Source organism: Notamacropus eugenii, chromosome 2, assembly GCF_028372415.1.
Source record: "Notamacropus eugenii isolate mMacEug1 chromosome 2, mMacEug1.pri_v2, whole genome shotgun sequence".
NCBI classification, from domain to species: Eukaryota; Metazoa; Chordata; class Mammalia; order Diprotodontia; family Macropodidae; genus Notamacropus; species Notamacropus eugenii.
The window spans coordinates 140,257,880-140,275,664 of record NC_092873.1 but is presented as its reverse complement, the minus strand read 5'-3'; the positions used below and the strand labels follow the sequence as shown (position 1 = coordinate 140,275,664).

At 38.2% G+C, this 17,785-nt stretch overlaps 1 protein-coding gene across 2 annotated transcripts in view; it reads right to left on the bottom strand.

Moving 5' to 3' along the window:
• OGFRL1 (opioid growth factor receptor like 1) overlaps nt 1–16,446 on the bottom strand; it is a 30,409-nt gene extending 13,963 nt beyond the window's left edge. The window contains exons 1-6 of one of the 2 annotated variants that reach the window (XM_072642587.1): nt 15,425–16,446; nt 9,777–9,863; nt 8,602–8,680; nt 5,098–5,176; nt 4,932–4,998; nt 4,644–4,789 (exon numbers count right to left, since the gene is read on the bottom strand). In XM_072642587.1, coding sequence (XP_072498688.1) covers nt 4,644–4,789; nt 4,932–4,998; nt 5,098–5,176; nt 8,602–8,680; nt 9,777–9,863; nt 15,425–15,682 — 716 coding nt within the window. In that variant the 5' untranslated portion in view covers nt 15,683–16,446. Of the gene's footprint in view, nt 1–4,643; nt 4,790–4,931; nt 4,999–5,097; nt 5,177–8,601; nt 8,684–9,776; nt 9,864–15,424 lie in introns of both variants that reach the window. The other variant, XM_072642586.1, reaches the window with a different exon arrangement.
• Nucleotides 16,447–17,785: the final 1,339 nt, after the last annotated feature.

The window sequence follows — 17,785 nt, the reverse complement described above, 5'->3', positions numbered from 1 at the left end:
AATTGCAACCTACTTAGATTAATTGATATATTCATGGAAAATGCAAAATCATATTTTTCCATATTAATCTAGACAATTTAATTGGAGTTACAAATTGATGCTTAGCAAATATTAAACATTCCCCCCAAAAAAACCTTTATAGAGATATCTATATATAATCTTTTATTTAACTGATGTTTTGTACCATTGATTCTCTCTAAAAGCAGAGATAATTCAGAGTTTCGTAAATACACTCTCCTCTCTAAAAATGTTTAAATAAGACTAGGTCTAACCAATAGCCAAAGCACATAATATGCATACTCATCAGAACAGTAGTTCTGAGGGCAGGTAGAATCATTAGAGAGAAGGCATTATACATCAAAGGTTCCATTCTTAAGTAATTCATATAATTTAAGGGCAGATTTTTTTTTTCCTTCAACAGCACAGCATTTTCAGTGAATTACTTAATATGCTTTTGGGGTAGAAGAGCTTTGTTATTCTGCATACTGTGACATGAGCCATTAAAATTCACTCATAAATGTCAGGTGGACTTCACCATCCCCACCCTCCAACACACACACACACACACACACACTCACACAAACACATTGTATGTGGGGGGGGATTCATTTTCTGTTTTGTATGTTTTTGTTTGGGTCAGTGATTGTGGGTAGAAAAAGAACAGTATATGAGAAAAATCAAGAAGTGACAACTGTCAGGGTAGCAATGATAAATTGTAAACTTGAAAACTACTAAGTAACTAAAAGCAAGTCACATCGGTGTACTGTTTCAAAATGATTACATCATATACCAGGATGTGGTACCAGAAAAATCCCAATGGAAGACCATTTTTTTAAAAAGTTATTTTTTTTTTAATGACAACCTTAACGCCATTTTAAATTGTTAAAACATTGTTAGCTGAATGCCATAAGGGGTAAATTCCTGATTTAAATGAAGGAATTGATCTTTTAGAATGTCTGTACTGATTTTAAAGTGTCTTATTTTCCTGACCACAATAATTTTCCCCTTACCTCTTTCATTCTGGAAGTGTTTTCATCCATGTATGTAAGGAACCCTCATGTCTTATCCTCCACTGATACAGAACAACTGGTCTATGACTTATAATCTTAGAAATGTTGTCAGTTGCCAAATCACATAGCGAGTAGTAAGAGTCAGAGGAAGGACTTGAATTCAGGTCTTTCTAACTCCAAGTACAGCCCTCTAGACATTATGCCAAGCTTCCTCTCCTGAGGAATGTGGTCCAGAATTCAAATCCAATCTCAGACACTTACTAGCTGTGGCCAAGTCATTCAACCCTGTTTGCCTTAGTTCTTCATCTGTAAAATGAACTGGAGAAGGAAATGACGAACCACTACAATATCTTTTGCCCAAAAAAACCCAAAAGAAACCAAATGGGGTCACAAAGATTTGAACGCAACTGAAATGATTAAACAACAAATACCCCTAGCACTTAGTACAACGCTTAGTATAATGATTAGTAAATACATAACTCAAAAAAATCAGCCCTTCCTCTCTCTTCCCCTTAAATTACACAACTCATATATAAATTCCTCCTTCCTATGTCCCACAATGCATATATTTATAGCGACCTCAAAGCTCCCTCTACAGTCCCAACTTATGGGGAAAAAAAGCTGTAAGTAACCCTAATGATACCTCCTTTTCCTCCCATTAGAGCAAGATTTTAGAAACAGTATGTAGATTGCAATGAAACATCCCCACTGAACTGAAACATTCCACTGCCCGATTTCTACATTCTTATTCCAGGACTACAAAGTGTTGCTGAGGAATGTTACATACCTGGCCAATCATAATCCAACTTCAGTCTTTATCTCCATATTGCTAGTCAGCAGTGTCCATCCCTGGACCTCTTTTCTACTGACTCTCCTTTGGTAATCTGATTCCCTGCTACTTCTCCAACTTTATTTATATCTGGTCCTACTCTACCTATCCAACTTTATTTCTTGTTACTCCCCAATACAAACCTAATCTAGTCTGTTTCCTCACTGTTCACACACACACAAACGCACACACACACACACACACACACACACACACATCCTATTCATTCTCACCTTTGTTCATGTTCTTCCCTTGTCTAGAATGTCATTACTACTTGGCATCTCCAAATTTTGCTCATCCTCCATGTCCCAATACAAGTCTCACCTCTTCCATGAAACCTTCTCCAAGTATTCCAGTCCAGGCTGGGCTCTCCCTTTTCTGAACTCCTACAGTATTATTTATAGACAATAACAAAAGCTCTCAGAAAATCAGTGAGGATCAGTAAAATGTATAGGGGACAAACAGCTTCAGAGTCTGAAAGACCTGAGTTCAAGTCATGTCACCCCCCCAAAAATAGCTTGCATCAATTTTGTATATATTTCTATAAGTATGCGTTATCCCCCATCAAAGAATATAAGCTAGTTGAACACAGAAGCCTATCTTTTGCCTTCATTTTTACCTTTATTAGTCCTTGTGTTATTATTTTTTAGCCCCTGTGTATTAGCATAATACCAGGCACATGCTAGGAATTTAATGTTTATTGATTAATGGAATGGTACATTTCAATGTAAAGTGAGGATAATAAAATAGCTAACCTACCCATGGTCCCACAAAAATATCATATTAGTTCATATACTTTCTCCTACTTCTTTTCTTCTTTTTTTCTTTATGCATTTACTGTAAAATGAGGATAGATTAGTACTTATGTATATAGATATGTATATATATATTTATATAAAGGTGTGTGTCTGTGTATGAGAGAAAGAGAGAGAGAGAGGGTGAGAGAGATAAGAGAGGGAGAGAGAGAGAGAGAGTGCACTTGGGTCCTAATCTACAATCAAATTCAGTTCAATTTTAAAAGAGACTTTAATCCTTTTTGTGAGATAGAGGAAGGGAGAGATACTTTGAAGAATAGTTGAAAGGTCTTGTTTAAGTATAAGATTTATTTTCCTTTCAAGTTTTGCATTTGGAAAAGACCATACATCATGACTCCTCCGTCTCAAGCTGGAAGGAGTTTTGTAGGGGGCTTTGTCTCCTAACACTTACTATACTTCATGCTAGTCAAGGGCCTGCCTAAAAATCGAGAGAAGATAAAAGGAAAAGATAAAAGATGGAAGATGAGAAGGAAAGCAAAGCAGTACGGGTAGAAGAAAGAGAGAATGTTAAGGTAACACAATTTCTTCTTCTCCTGACTATAGCCAATAGTGAGCCACCCGTTGCTCCTTCAAAGTATCCTACTTCATAAAAAGTGCCCCAAAGGTAAAAATTCTTTGTCTAGCAATGAAACTGACAGAGGTTGCTAAAGCCTGGAGGATCTGTGGCTGAAAGCTATTACGGTTGATTGAGAAGTGGGTTGTTGTTTTTGTTTTATTTTTAGGTGTTTCCTGCTCAGGAGAGAGGGGACAGGAAGGGAGGGAGTTATGAAGCCTAAGTGGAAAAAAAACTCCGAAATAATATTTTGGATTTTGGAAACAGGAAAGAATATTTAGGAAAGGAAAATTCTTGCAGATCTGCTTCAAAGAGGCAATTTTATTTTTTACAGTGCTGGGTCCATAGCCTGACACTGCTAAAGAATAATAAATTAGTTCCATATAACACTGAGTTTTCTACAAAATGAATTAAAATTTCATAGAGAAGAAAATTTGATCCACAAGCAACTAATAGTATGATAGGCAGAAGTGTATGTACTTTGTTTTAAAGGTGCGAAATAAATCAGGTAACTACATAAACTTAATTCTTGATTCTGCATACTTGTATGTGCTTAGCATGTAGTAAGCATTTAGCAAGTGCGTTTTCATTCATTCATTCAAATGTACTTATTGCTTCCCTGTTAGAATGTAAGCTCCTAGTAGTTAAGATTGTTTCTTTCTTTGTACTTTTATCCCTAGCACCTAACATAATGAATGTCAAGCACACATTAGGCATTTAATAAATGCTCAAGATCATGAAGTGTTAGACCCAAATCTCCACAGTTTTTTTTTTACTATAACACTCTTTTAAAAATGAAGTTGAAAATATCTAACAATGCTACAGAAAGGAGTTAATAAAAACTCTTGCACATACTCATAGTTAATAAAATGAAGACTAAGCACATAAAATAAAGGCCTTAATAAAATCTTAATTTAATGATGCATTGGTGTTTTGGGGAAGAAAAAATGTTTAGGTTGGTGTTAATGGGTGTTTTTTCCCCTTATCTCTACTTGTCTAGTTCAGCTAATTATAATGTTCTAAAAATGCTTTAAAGCTGTTTTTCAGTCCAACAAAGATGTCATCCTCCAATTAACATGAAAAATCAGTTTGCAAAGCGGACCAAGAAAATATTAATAAAACAAACAGGCCTTTGGTTGTAAGGATTAGTGACAATTTAAAAAATCTCAGCCAAAAAAGTTGTCAGCTTGTCCCAAGCTGATATTTACATTTCTTTCAAGAGTTTTCAAGTTAACAAAAATTCTCTTTTTTTTTCAGCTAAATAATAACAAGGAAAATTTTCCCTCTGTTTGGTGGAATATGTAAACAAATCACAGGCTTTTAAAATAATTTAAATGACAGATTTGGCCATCACTGATGCAGACTTTTAAGGAGCAAGTGACTGTAATGGTTGGAAAGGATGGGGCCCAAGATTTCTAAAGGACTGCTTTACTTACTCATTCAGATGCTGAAACCGTTCCTGCCAATTAGTAGCCCGAGTCACATTTCCAGTTTTATCAGTTAGCTTCATTCCAAAAAATTCTAACATCATTTTATAAGCCAAGAAGAACCTTCTAGTTGCTTCTTTTGTTTTTTTGAATTCCTAATAGAGAAAAACAAATTCAGCTAAAATTGCTCTGGAATACACATTCTTTACAATTATTATACGTTAACCCCATATAATATATATATACATACACATACATATATATAGTTCATGAAAATGAAGCTATGATATATATTACCTCAATTTCATATGTAGTTAGCTCTTTAGCATAAAAGTTCAAACCTTGTTCTCTCAGTGGAAAAAGCCTGTTTTAAAAAAAAGAATTGAAGTTTTATTTTTATGCAGTTTGGTTAACACAAATAATTAAACAAGTCATGCTTTAAAATAGCTAATAAGTAACCAACCATTGAATATAAGTGTGGTTATGCTCCAGTTTTTCATAATCTCCTTTCCATTTATTTAGGACTTCTTCAATGTAAACACCTGAACAGCAAATATGTAGAAGACTAGTCAGATTCATTTGAAAATGTTTGAAGAATAAAAGATAATAACTGATTAGGTTTTGTACTTAAACATAGTATGACTATATATAGATAGAACTATATCTTCCTATACAGCTATATAGTTATATGTACATAACTGTAACTATACACATATATATGATGCTAAAGATACAGAATGCTAGTAAAAAATACTACATTTCACTGAATGATGACATGAATAATTGTTAAATGTTGGAGCTTCCCCAAAATAGGCATCTGATACGTAATTCAATTTAATTCAACAAAATTAAATGTCCACTGTGTGCCATATACTGTGCTAACACTGGGGATGCAATAATAAAAACCAAACAGTTTCTTCCCTTAAGGAGCCTACATTCTGCTAGAGGGAAGCCATACGTACACAGATAAATAAACATAAAACATATAAAAAGATAATAGAAAATATTTCCCCAAGCGATCAATATGATTCTGCAAATATAAGATACTATTCAATTGAAAATATATTCTCTGATATTGAAAAAACCTCATTCATTTAAAAATCTTTTTCACATGATTCATGTTTATTCTCTTCCACCCCCGCTGATGTCTCCTTTCTCCTCTCTCCAAATATTTTAGAGCATGTTCCCTCCCACTACCTCTTTGGCTGTAGAAGCAATTCAGAAGCAATTCTGAATTTCTATCGTTGAAGACATGCTAAAAATAAAGGAAAAAGTCTTTATACCTATCTTTGGAGCATTTTTCCTACATAATATCAACATTTTAAAGGTAACATTTACAGATACAATGTTGGTTTAAAAAAGTAAGCGGGCGGTATCATATGGATTATTTTATATAATACATGCATTGAGATCCAGGAAAATGCCTCGTGTGTGTGTGTGTATGTGTGTGTGTGTGTGTGTGTGTGTGTGTGTGTGTGTGTATTTTCTGGTTGAAACTTATGATTCCACTAATACTATCATGAACCTAACTAGAACCTTTACTATAAGGATTATAAAATATTTAACAACTCATGTAAAGATTCTCTGATTACAGTCAGCCCAAGCAATAACTGTACTAATGGAAGAGACAAAACGAGCTACTATTATGACTCTATAAGGAAACTGCTTATAACTCAATGTTCAAGGGTTTTCATACAATTTCCATTAGGATCATTAAGACTCATGGAATCTATACCAGAGCTAGATTAAATATTTATTTTTGACTCTTTTTATGTTTTTTAGCCTTCTTTTTCTGAAAGAAGTAATTAGCATTTTAAAAAACCGCAACAATTTGCCATGAACCAACAGTATAGTCCCAAAGGAATTTCTAAGAAAACAATAAAAAATAAAAACAGGTACACATGGCCACAATACCCATGTGCCTAAGTAACTAAAGTACATAAGAAGAATGCTCAAGAGATGTCAAATTCCATTTCCTGGACAAAATCAGATTAAAATGAAATTTGGAGATATTTAACAAAATGAATAATCACACAATATAACATGTTAATTTGTGGTATCCTAAGTTAATATACACTGCCACAAGAATCTGTTTCTATTTAAGTTTGATATTACTGCTCTAGAGCAAAAGTTCTTTGCTTGGCATCTTTGAAGCACCAAGGATTCTGTGGATAGATTTCAGTGAGTCAATAAACCTAAATGGGAAAAAAAATATGTAATCTCTAACTAAAAATACATACAACCTCAAACTGAAAATAACAGGCAGCTATGCGGTACAGTTTTAGAGTACTGGACTTAGAATAAGGAAGGCTTATCTTGACGAATTCAAATCCAGCCTCAGACCTTTGGTATGTGTGTGACCCTGGGCAAGTCACTTAATCTGAGTTCCTCATCTGTAAAATGAACTAAACAAGGAAATGGCAAACTACTCTAGTGTCTTTGCCAAGAAAAACCCCATATGGGGTCACAAAGAGTTAGACACGACTGAAACAACTTAAATAGAAATCTAGCATTTCCTTCAATTATTTAAAACTAATTCTGAGAGGAGGTCCATAGGTTTCACCAGACTGCCAAAGGGATCCATCACACACCAAAAAAGTGTAGCAACCATTGTTCTACAGGGTTGACGTGAGATTTGAAGAATACATGTTCTCCAGAGGGCTCAGGATTCGCCTCCATCCATCTCGGCCCCCACCCAAATCATCCTAACTCTGTCTTACACACTAGGGAGTCCCAGAGAGCACTGCAAGAAATAGAAGTTCTCCCCTTTAATCTGCTTTAAGGTAGATTTCAAGCCATGATGCAGAAACTAACTGCACTCTTGGAATCTGACCTAGATTTGTGATAGATTAGTAGTAGTAGTAGTAGTAGTGATCATTAGTACTATTTTTGTTCTCATTTTTCTCATCTTTGTTGTTTTTATTTTTAATTCAACTGGACATTAAATATGCAATATTAATAGCAGGATATATACATATATATGTCAAACATGTTTTATATCTGAACCCTAATGAAAAATATGAAATCATCATCATCATAACATGTTTTAGAGTTTGGAAAATGATTTTACATGTATTTTTTTTAATTTTATCCTCACAACTACCCTGTAAGGTAAATTCTATAAGTATTGTTATCTCTGCTTTATAGAAAAGAAACCTGAGATGAAGGTCCTTGAAGGATCACTTAGGGTATTCCAACCAGTTTGTACCTGACTTCAATTATGTCCAACATTCTTTCTATCACCATTAGATTGGTAGTAGAGTTGGCATCATGCGCCATTTTGCAGATGAAGAAATTGGGGTTCAGATATGCAAAATGATCTAACCAAAGTGACACAACTAGCCAATGGAAGAGTTAAACTAGACTAGGTCCTCTAATGTTCAATACAGTTTTCTACTGTATCACAGCTACATATAGTGTGGGATTATCACTTTTAGGATATCGAGAAAAGATAAATATCCCATATCCCTCTTCTGTTCCTCCTCTCCCTCCCCCCCAAAATATCCTAGCGGATCATGGCATGATGCTTTATGGAAATGGCCACCATTTAAGCATGATTCCTCAGAAATTTCTCTTAATTCAAAACTATCCCAAAAAAATCCCAAGAAAATGTCAGAATTATACACATTGCCTTGTACATGGTAGCCACTAAGTAAACGTTTCTGTAATTGTTATATGGAAGAAATGCGTGGGTTCCAGTCAGGTCTCTGTTAGATCATTATTGCTCTATAATCCTCAGCTAGAAAAATAATCATAAGTAGATAACAGACCTTAACTACATTTACAGATGGAACAACTCTCTCAGGAAAGGTTACCTTGGGATACCTTATGCCACATAATAAAAACAAACAAAAAAACTGTCGAATAAACATTTTTTTAAGAACGCTGTACACAATATAAAGGAATGGATCATCACGTTTATTGTTTCTTAAAATTTGCTTTCTATAAAAAGTATTATATTACTTACCATCTGGTTTAAAGGGAATTTTATTCTTATAAAAACGGAGATTACTTAAGTCATTTTGATATCGGAGATCTTTAAAGTTCTGCTGAAAGAAACAACAACGACATATAGTAAATACGTAGGTACAGAAAGAGGTACAGTCAAGCTTTTTGCTCCTTAGTTAATTAGCTGCAATGTAAGAAAAGTAGGAGAAATATGTTGCACTAAGTTATGTTAATAACTTAATAAGACTTAATAAATAAATCATAAGATGTACTTAGGTTCACAATGAACTGCACAAGTACAGAATGAGCTAGACATGGCCAAACAGTAATTTATATGACTAGAACTATAGTTATTTAAGGACTCTAAGCTCAAAGTATATTATTGAGGAAACCAAAAGAGCATTTTTAGATTTTAGTGACAGAAATTTCATATCTATATAAAGAAGGTATTAGTCATGGTATACTCTACCCTAGTTTTTCTTAATCTGTGTGTGTATGTGTGCGTGTGCGTGTTCTGAACCTCTCTGAAAGTCTGGCAAAGCCTGTGGACTCCTTAAAACAATGCTTTTAAGTGCAAAAAACAAAATACACAGAATTACAAAGGAAACTAATTGTATTGAAATTGTCTTTAAAATATAAAATAAAACCACTTTCAAGGACCCACTGCTCTACCCCAATAAAACCACCTCTGGAATATTATGTATAATTCTAAGTATCACATTTTAGGAGGAAGAATGTTTAACTGGAGCCAATTTAGAAGAAAATAATTCCTGGATGATGAGGGTGAATAAAATCATGTTATATGTAGATTAAAGGAACTAGGAATATTTATCCTATAGAAGAGACAACTTTGGGAAGATTTAATCTTTAACCAGCTATTAGAAGGACTATCACTTTTAAAAGGATTAAATTTATCCTATTTAGTCCAAGGGGACCAACTAGGATTAATGAGATTAATTTATATTACAGGGAAACCAGTTCTGACTTAATGTAAGGAAATGATTCCTAAGGACTGGGACCTTCCCAAAAAACGGCTGTCCTCACAGGTAGAATTCTCCATTACTGGAGATGTCCATGGAGAGGTTGAAAAACACTTATCAAGGATAAGATGGATGCTTCAAATTGGGTTCAGCCTAGACAGCCTCTAAGTCTTTTCCAACTCTGATGTTCTAGAATTCTATGTAACACTCTTACTGGGTATTGGTGTCGATATTTGTACAAATCTCTTGCAGCATAAAAGCTTCTCTTTGGTTTGGCAGCCGACTCGGTGGAATCATCATTCTAAAATTTAAAAAACAAAAATGAACACAAAAACCAGACTTATTCACTGAAAGAGGATATTGGTTTATGTCATTAAATATCATGTTTATTTCACCAATTTCCAGAATTAACTTGAAATAATAACCCTATACATACACACACACACACACACACACACACACACACACACACACACACACACATTCTCAAGCTCATTTTTTTCTTCACATCATCTAAAAATACTTTGCTAGTCAATGTTTTTCTAATGTGGGGTCACTCTGAATTTGATAAAATTTTCCTGTTCAATAATAAAACTTCATAATTAGCCAAGAGAGATCAAAGTCCATGGGACCAATGTGACAGATCAATATGCAGTAGAAATACAAAAAAGAAAATTCACTACATATTAGTAAGTGGTTACATGAAAATTTTTATTTTTACTATTTCACATAACCAAAATCTGTTAAGAAAATAAATCAGTTCTATAAAGAAAATACTCATTAAATCTGTAATACTTAGCTGTTCTTAGCAGTAATGTTTATGAAAGAAAAAGGGGCTTTTAACAAACCTAAACAGCATTATAAGCTGCATATTTTATAGTACTACAACAAGAAAAATATGAAGGTATGAATAATTCTTACTTATTCAATGATATATTGTACTGTATCATAAAGCAGCAAAGTTAAAATACGTACAAATGCTGAGCAATCAAAAGCTTTTACACCGAAATTAACCCATAAAAAAATAACATATATGATACCTCTCAATCATATTCTTAGTAAAGTTAGAAACTCAGGTACCTAACTTCATAAATCTATGCAAAACAAATTAATCTCTGTCCCAAATCTAAATTCTTAAGCAATGTGTCTTTTAAAAATTTATATGGAAATACTTTGTTCCAGCCTTCTTACATTTTATTCCCTTGTACATATTCTGTGATTCAGTGACTCTGGCTTCTTTGATTTTCCTACCACTAGATTTACTCTCTATCAACTTTGAGCACTTTTGCTATTCCTCCAGTGCCTAGAATTCCCTTCCTCCTCACCTCCATCTCCTTGTTTCCCTGGCTTCCTTCATGACCCAGCTAAAATCTCTCCTCCTACAAGAAGCCTTTCCTGATCCTCCTTAATGCTAGTGCCTTCCCTTTATGACTATCTGATTTATCCTCTATACCTATATATAGAAGTACATAGATATTTATCATATTTGTACAGTTGTTTGTATGTTTGCATGTCTGTGACCTTTTAAGAGCAAGCACTCCCCCCCTTTCTTTTATCTTCAGTGATTAGTACATAGTAGTAGATACTGAACAAATGCCTTGTGATTTGAGTTAACTATATTCTGCAGCCGGATGTCTTGATACAATGTATCTAGAAGGGCTACCATATCTGAAGATTACAAATGCAAGATACCATTATGTTTGTTATAAGTATTACTGGAAGAGAGAGAGTTGGTGTTTAAGAAACACAGATGGCTAGCCCACTTTGCAGCATTAGCATTTGGTTGAGGCTTTGGCTTTACTTGCTTTTGGAACCAGTTTTTTTTCATCCATCATCTGTAAATAGCAGCCTGGCATCCTATGATTCTCATAATTAAGGCAAGTACATAGATTTGGCTACTAGGTCCTCTGGTTTGAACACTGGTTACTATAAGCCCAAGGAAGCTTAAATTCTGAAGACAGTTCTACCTAGCAAGTCCCCAAATGTATTTGGCCTGAGCACAAGTAAGTCAAGAAATGGCATTAGAATTACCAAAATAATGCTAACAAAATTCTAACAAAAAATGCAATAATAATTACAGCTTGACCTGAGTGAGAGTATAAAAACGTTCAGTTTCAGAAATGCCCAACATTTAAATGTGGGTGTAAAGAGAAAGAGAACTTCAGATTTTAAATGTCCAAAATGTAGATAAAAGTCAATAGAAAATCAAATGCCAGCATATATATATATGTGTGTGTGTGTATATATATATATATAAAATACAAGGAAAATCAGGGTAGTGTAACAGATTTGAAGTCAGTAACACCTGAATTTGAGCCCAGCCTCAGAAAAAAAGGACCTACAAAGGCCCTTACTAAATCTCTGAGGTTTACTAAGCAAATCTATAAGGCTTTAAGTATCAGATAGCCGCTAATTTCTGTCAGTGAAAAGAATATGCATGCTAAAATTTCCAAATACCAAAGAAATTATAGGTCTATGTAAAAAAAATCACATAGGAAGGAGTCACCCCTATAACAAAACATTACAAAACATATCTTGGTTTGTCAGATCATATAACCCTCTTCTTGGTGCAGCAGAAAGAGCATTACTTCTCAAGTCAAAGGATATGGGTTAAAATCCTACCTCTAACCATCACTACCTATATATCCGTGGGTAAATTACTTCAGAACTCTGGACCTCAGATTCCTTATTTGTAAAAATGAGGGGGTTAGGTCTAGGGAAGGAGAAAAGAATTAGCATTTGTGCAGTGCCTGACACTCTGCTAAGTGCTTTATAAATATTATCTCTTTTCATTTGGACTAGATGGTCTCTGAGGTACCTCTCACCTATGAATGTATTCTCTTATGATCCTCTCTCTTACATCAATACGGATACCAGATAACTCATTTATGTGGTACACACACTACTAACTCTATGAAGAAACTACTGCAAGTATCCTCATTTCATAGATAAAAGAGAACACAGGCTCAGAAAACTAAAGTGATTTACTCGGCCACTTAGCTAAGAAAGGCCAGAGCCAGAAATCAAAACCCAATTTTTCTGACTCAAAGTTCTTTGCTTTTTCCTTTGCGAACCAAAATAAAATCTGAATCAAAAGTTCATATTCAATCCTATCACCCAACCAAAACAGAAACTTTAGGCAACATAGAAAAAAGCAGAACTGAAATGTACAGCATAAAGTGGAAGAAAACCCTTAAGTTTTGATTTAAACCACTTGTACATTATTAGTCTCTAACTGCAAATCCAAACTATAATTCAGGTGGGTTAAAGCTCAGATCAAGGGGCAAGACCAATATCTGGGGAGGAAGAATAGAATTTTTTTAAACTTTTTAAAGTTTATAGGTTTAAATTTTTAAGTTTATAGGTTTAAAAAAGTAAGGATTTTTGCTAGTAAAAGATCTGCCAATTTTGTGCACATGACTTGCCATATATTTATTAACCTGGACCTGTGATTTTAGCAGTATGGAGAATTCTCAATCTGTAATATCTTTACACCAACAAAGATGGGCTCTTCATCTGTAACCTACAGGTATTGGAGAATTTCCCTGAGAAATTATTGTCCAAAATCACAGAGCTAATACGTGTAAAAGGCAAAGCTCATACAGAGACCTTCCTAACAAGATTGGCTTCCTATCCACCACATCGAGTCTGATATGTCATAGATTTAACAAAAATTTACCTTCTATTGCTGTTCATTTATGGTCCGTTTGGGAAACCCAAATACAGATGATAATTGGCTGGTTATAACAAGTCACAATTTTTGAATCCGATTCAATTTAGTTATCTATATTAACTGGCACCTCTAAACTTTAATAGAAGACTATATTTTAAATGAGAGAAAACTGCAGAGTGGGAGGTATATGGGTTATATATGAACTAGAGAGGGTGAGGTTTGGGAAGAGGGAGTTACAATACCCAAATACTCTCCACTCTTCACAATATCAAGAAAGCAGAACCAAGTAGACAGAGTACCAGGTTGCTGTTTCTCTTTCATTCTCAAAAGCAAAAGTTGAAAGACTTAGGGAATCTTGGGATTTGCAATGCTATGCCAGAGCATTTCCTATCCTGGGTCAGGATAACAGAGGAATCCAGAACCAAGTGAGTCTAACTTTATCCAGTTGTACCAGTTGACTACAGAGCACTATAACAGATACCATGAGAAAGGTCGATGGAAATTGAAGTCTCTGTAGTAGAGCCAAAAGAATTCATAAACCAGAGAATTCTTTAGCAAGTTGGAAACTCACTGCAATGTGAATGATACTGGTACAGGAGGTCTGGGGAAGGAGAGTGACCAATCCTTGACCTTTTTTCCCCCCTTTCATTCTACTCAAATGGATAGAAACACAACAGGTTATTACCGGATTAATTTAGAGGTAGGATAGCGTACTACAAACAGCAGAAGTTTTGGAGTCAGAAGAGTGAGTTCCAGGTCTTGATTCAAGCACTTATTAGCTATGTGACCTTAGGCAAGTTACTTGAGCCTAAATTTCTCAGTCAGTAAAATGATCAATATACAATACACAAACTCTTCTGGCTCTAAAGTCTTATGTGAACGTTCTTTCTTAGTGAAACAGCCTTTGGGGTGATGATTTTCCATGTGAAAAATACATACCTTTTATTTTCCCTCTTTCTAGAAGTTCCCAAGTGATTTATCAGAAATTGTTGAATATTTTCTTTATTTGAAAAAAAAGCCGGCAAAATTACACGTGGCATTGTCGTTTCAAATATAAAGATGGTCATGCTTAAAACTACCTATTTTTTTTTAACAGGCTTACTGGGTGAAATAATGCAATTCCCGTAAAAACTCATTTGAATTTCTTAGATAAGATGCACTATCTGGGTAAAGGAAGAACTCTTCTAAACAATTTTAACTTGAAGTGGGGAAATATTAGAAATAGTTTGATGGTAATACTCCTAACAGGAAGAGAATGGAAACATTAGAAATAGTTTGATAGTAATATTGCTAACAGGAAGAAAAAGGGACAGACTTTAGCGTGGTCTACAGTGGAAAGAGCACTCCACTTGGGGGTCATAAGTTTCAGTTTTGCCACTTACCAGCCTTTATGACCTTGGGCATTCTCTTTGGACAGTGAAGAAATTAGCACTACCAAGGACTCCGCCATAGAGAAAAGTCTTTTAGTTAAACCTTAAAGTAACATAAAGCTTTACATGTTTAAGAGGACTTCCACAAGTGTGAATAGGTTCACAGCCTTCTAGTTTTAGCTAGCCGCCTGGCCCTCCCTTCTGTTGTTCTCCCTCTCCCTCCAGGTGCAGGGAGGACACCAAACCAAGTTAGGTTTCCTCTTTGGCAGAACTTCCTTATACAGTACAGTTCATGGGCACAGATGGGCACGGCCCTGGGCCTCCAGCCACAACTAGGGCCACATGCCTACTTCTCCACCAGCCTGCCACTGCAGGGCTCCCCTCAACTTCCTGGTGACTCAGAGAGAAGCGTGCCAGGGGAGAAAGGAACCCCTGGACTGGGCACCTCCTGGCGGAGGGCAAGGAGGGAGGAATGCGAATGAAGGAAGCGGCCCTTCCCCTCACCCCGCTCACCCCACCGCAAGAAATCCTTAACTAAAAACGCATCCGGACGAGGGGGCTCTCCTCCAGTATGAGGGGGCTCTCCTCCAGTATGAGGGGGCTCTCCTCCAGTATGAGGGGGCTCTCCTCCAGTATGAGGGGGCTCTCCTCCAGTATGAGGGCTCTTCTGCCTTCACTCTCGGGGAGTCCTCCCTCCCTGGGCTGCGGCGGCACAACCAAGCGGTCCAGTCGGGGGCAGAGGGGAGCGGGGGAGCAGGGTGAGGGCACGGCTTGGGGACAGGGCACGGAGGACCCGAGCGGGAGGGCTCCGGGGCGTACCTGCTCCTTGCTGGCGCCCGCGTCCGCGTCCGCCTCAGGTGCGGCGGGGCTGTCCTCGGGTCGCGGGCTGGCCCTGGCGGGGGGCCCCGCTGGCGGCTCGGGCTCGTGCCCCGGGCCCTCGCGGCTGCCGGGGCCGCTGCCGTCTCGGCCGTCCTCCTCCTCGTCCGGCTCGGGCTCGGAGTCCGTCTGCCAGGTGGAGTCGCAGTCCTCCACGGTGGTGGGCTCCTTGAAGCTGGTCCCGCTTAGCAGATTGCCCATTGAAGACACAGCGACGGAGACGGAGGGTGCAGAGGGAGAAGGAGGAAGAGGAGGAGGGCCGAGGGGCGGGGGAGGGCAAGGGGCCGCGGGGCCGCGGGCTGCGGGCTGCGGGCTGCGGGGCGGGAGGCAGCGGGGCTGCGGGCTGCGGGGCCGCGGGGCTGCGGGCGGGAGGCGGCGGCCACCCCAGCTCACGCGCGCGGCCCTCGCCGCTGCCCCCACGGAAGCAGAGGAGCCGAAGGGAAGCTGGGGGGAAGGGGGCCCCGAGGTGGCGGCTAGGGCCGGAGCATGGCCGCACCGGCAGTCCGGGGGTGGCCTCCGAGAGAGCCCAGGGCAGCTGCGGCCAGCGCCGCCCCGATGCTCAGGTCCAGTCCGGCGGATGCCCCCGCCGCCGCCGCCGCCTCAGCGCAGAGAGAAGCAGGCACACACGCTCACGGGGAGGAGCAGGCGGCCTCGGGATTTCCACCGCAAACGTTTAAGCCCGCCCATCTAATACCTTCTCCTCCCCGCGGGCAGGAGGCTGGGCGCTGGCCAGCGCGGCAGAGAAGGCGGGCCAGGGTCCCGTCCTCCGGAGCCCCGGCGCGTCCGCTCTCAGGACCCTGGGGCTGGCATTGTTAAGCCCCCACGTCTCAGCCTGGGCTGCCGGGCCTTCCTTTGCCTTTCTGCCTAGTTAGCTCCTGGGGTGGGAATGAGCCTCCCTTCCTGGTCCTGTGACACTGCCCCACCAGCCCCCACCCCCTTGGGTCCCAGGCTGGCTGCATGGTCCGGAATGGGAGCTAGACCTCCCTCCTCACGAGCGGACAGACTGACTTGGTCAGGGCTCTCCCAGGAATTTGAGGAGTTGCCCTCTCATCAAACATTGACTGTCCACACTTCCCCTCCCCCTCCCCTGCCTGCCTAGGAGCAAGATCAATTAGCTGCAGCAGGAGGGAGACAGAAACTAGTGGGGTCCCACTGTCATGAAACTGCAAAAGCCAAAATACCACTGGTCCGTGTTAGCGGGGTTACAGAATGTCTTCTTCCCCAAAACTCCTGCCTCCCTCCTGTGCCTCAAGTCCAGGAGAAAACTCAAAACTTTCCACAGTCTGTAATATGCTGATCTCTACCTGAGGGGAGTGTGTATGTGAATGTGTATGTGTGTGTATGTGTGTGTGTATGTGTGTGTGTGTGTTCATGAGTAAAGGGTATCTGGTATATGACTGTGTAAGAGCTCTGTTAAAAGGTAATTGTTCCTTATACAATTCCATCTCATCTTTACTACTTTCAGTCAACAAGCATTTGTTAAACACTTACTATGTTCCAGATACTACAGAAGAAGAAAAAAAAAGACAGAAGGCTCCTGTTCTCAAGGAGCTCATATTCTAATAGCTCTATTGCTACTGTAGACCCATCTTTTTTGAGTCTGTTTCCCTTCAGCAAGATATCTTTGAGTATATACTCCCAAATATGTATGTTTGGTTATTTATAAATTATATGCATGTGCTGCTATTCTAATAATTTTATATATTATCCAGTTTACACAAAAAAGTAGGCTCTGCAGAAGGATGAGATAAATCTGGAATAATAAATGATCCTGGAATCAATAGGAAACAAGTGAAGTTTATTGAACAGATGACTGATAGGGTAAGACCTGCCTTTTAGGAAAGTCACTTTGACAGTGTGGAGGACAATGATGATAATGATTAATAATAATAAGTAGCATTTATATTGAGTTTTAAGGTTTGCAAAGCACTTTTTATATGACAAACTCATTTGATCTTCACAACCCTGTGCTGTAGGTATTATTATTAACCCCTTTCTACAATTTACAAAACTGATAGCTGAGAATAGTTAAGTAACATGCCCAGGGTCACATAGCTATAAAGTGTGAGGCAGAATGTAAACTCAAATCTTTCTGACTCCAAGTCCCATTCTCTATCCACTATACTACCTAGCAGCTTTAAAAATGCAATAGAGGCCTGAGGGTGGGAGAGCAATTTGGGAAGTTATAGTAATAGTCCAGGTAAGAAGTGATAAGAATCTGAACTCAAGTTGTGGCCTTGAGAGTGGACAAAAGAGGATGCGTGAGAGACTTGGAAGGAGAAAGGACAAGATTTGACCACAAAC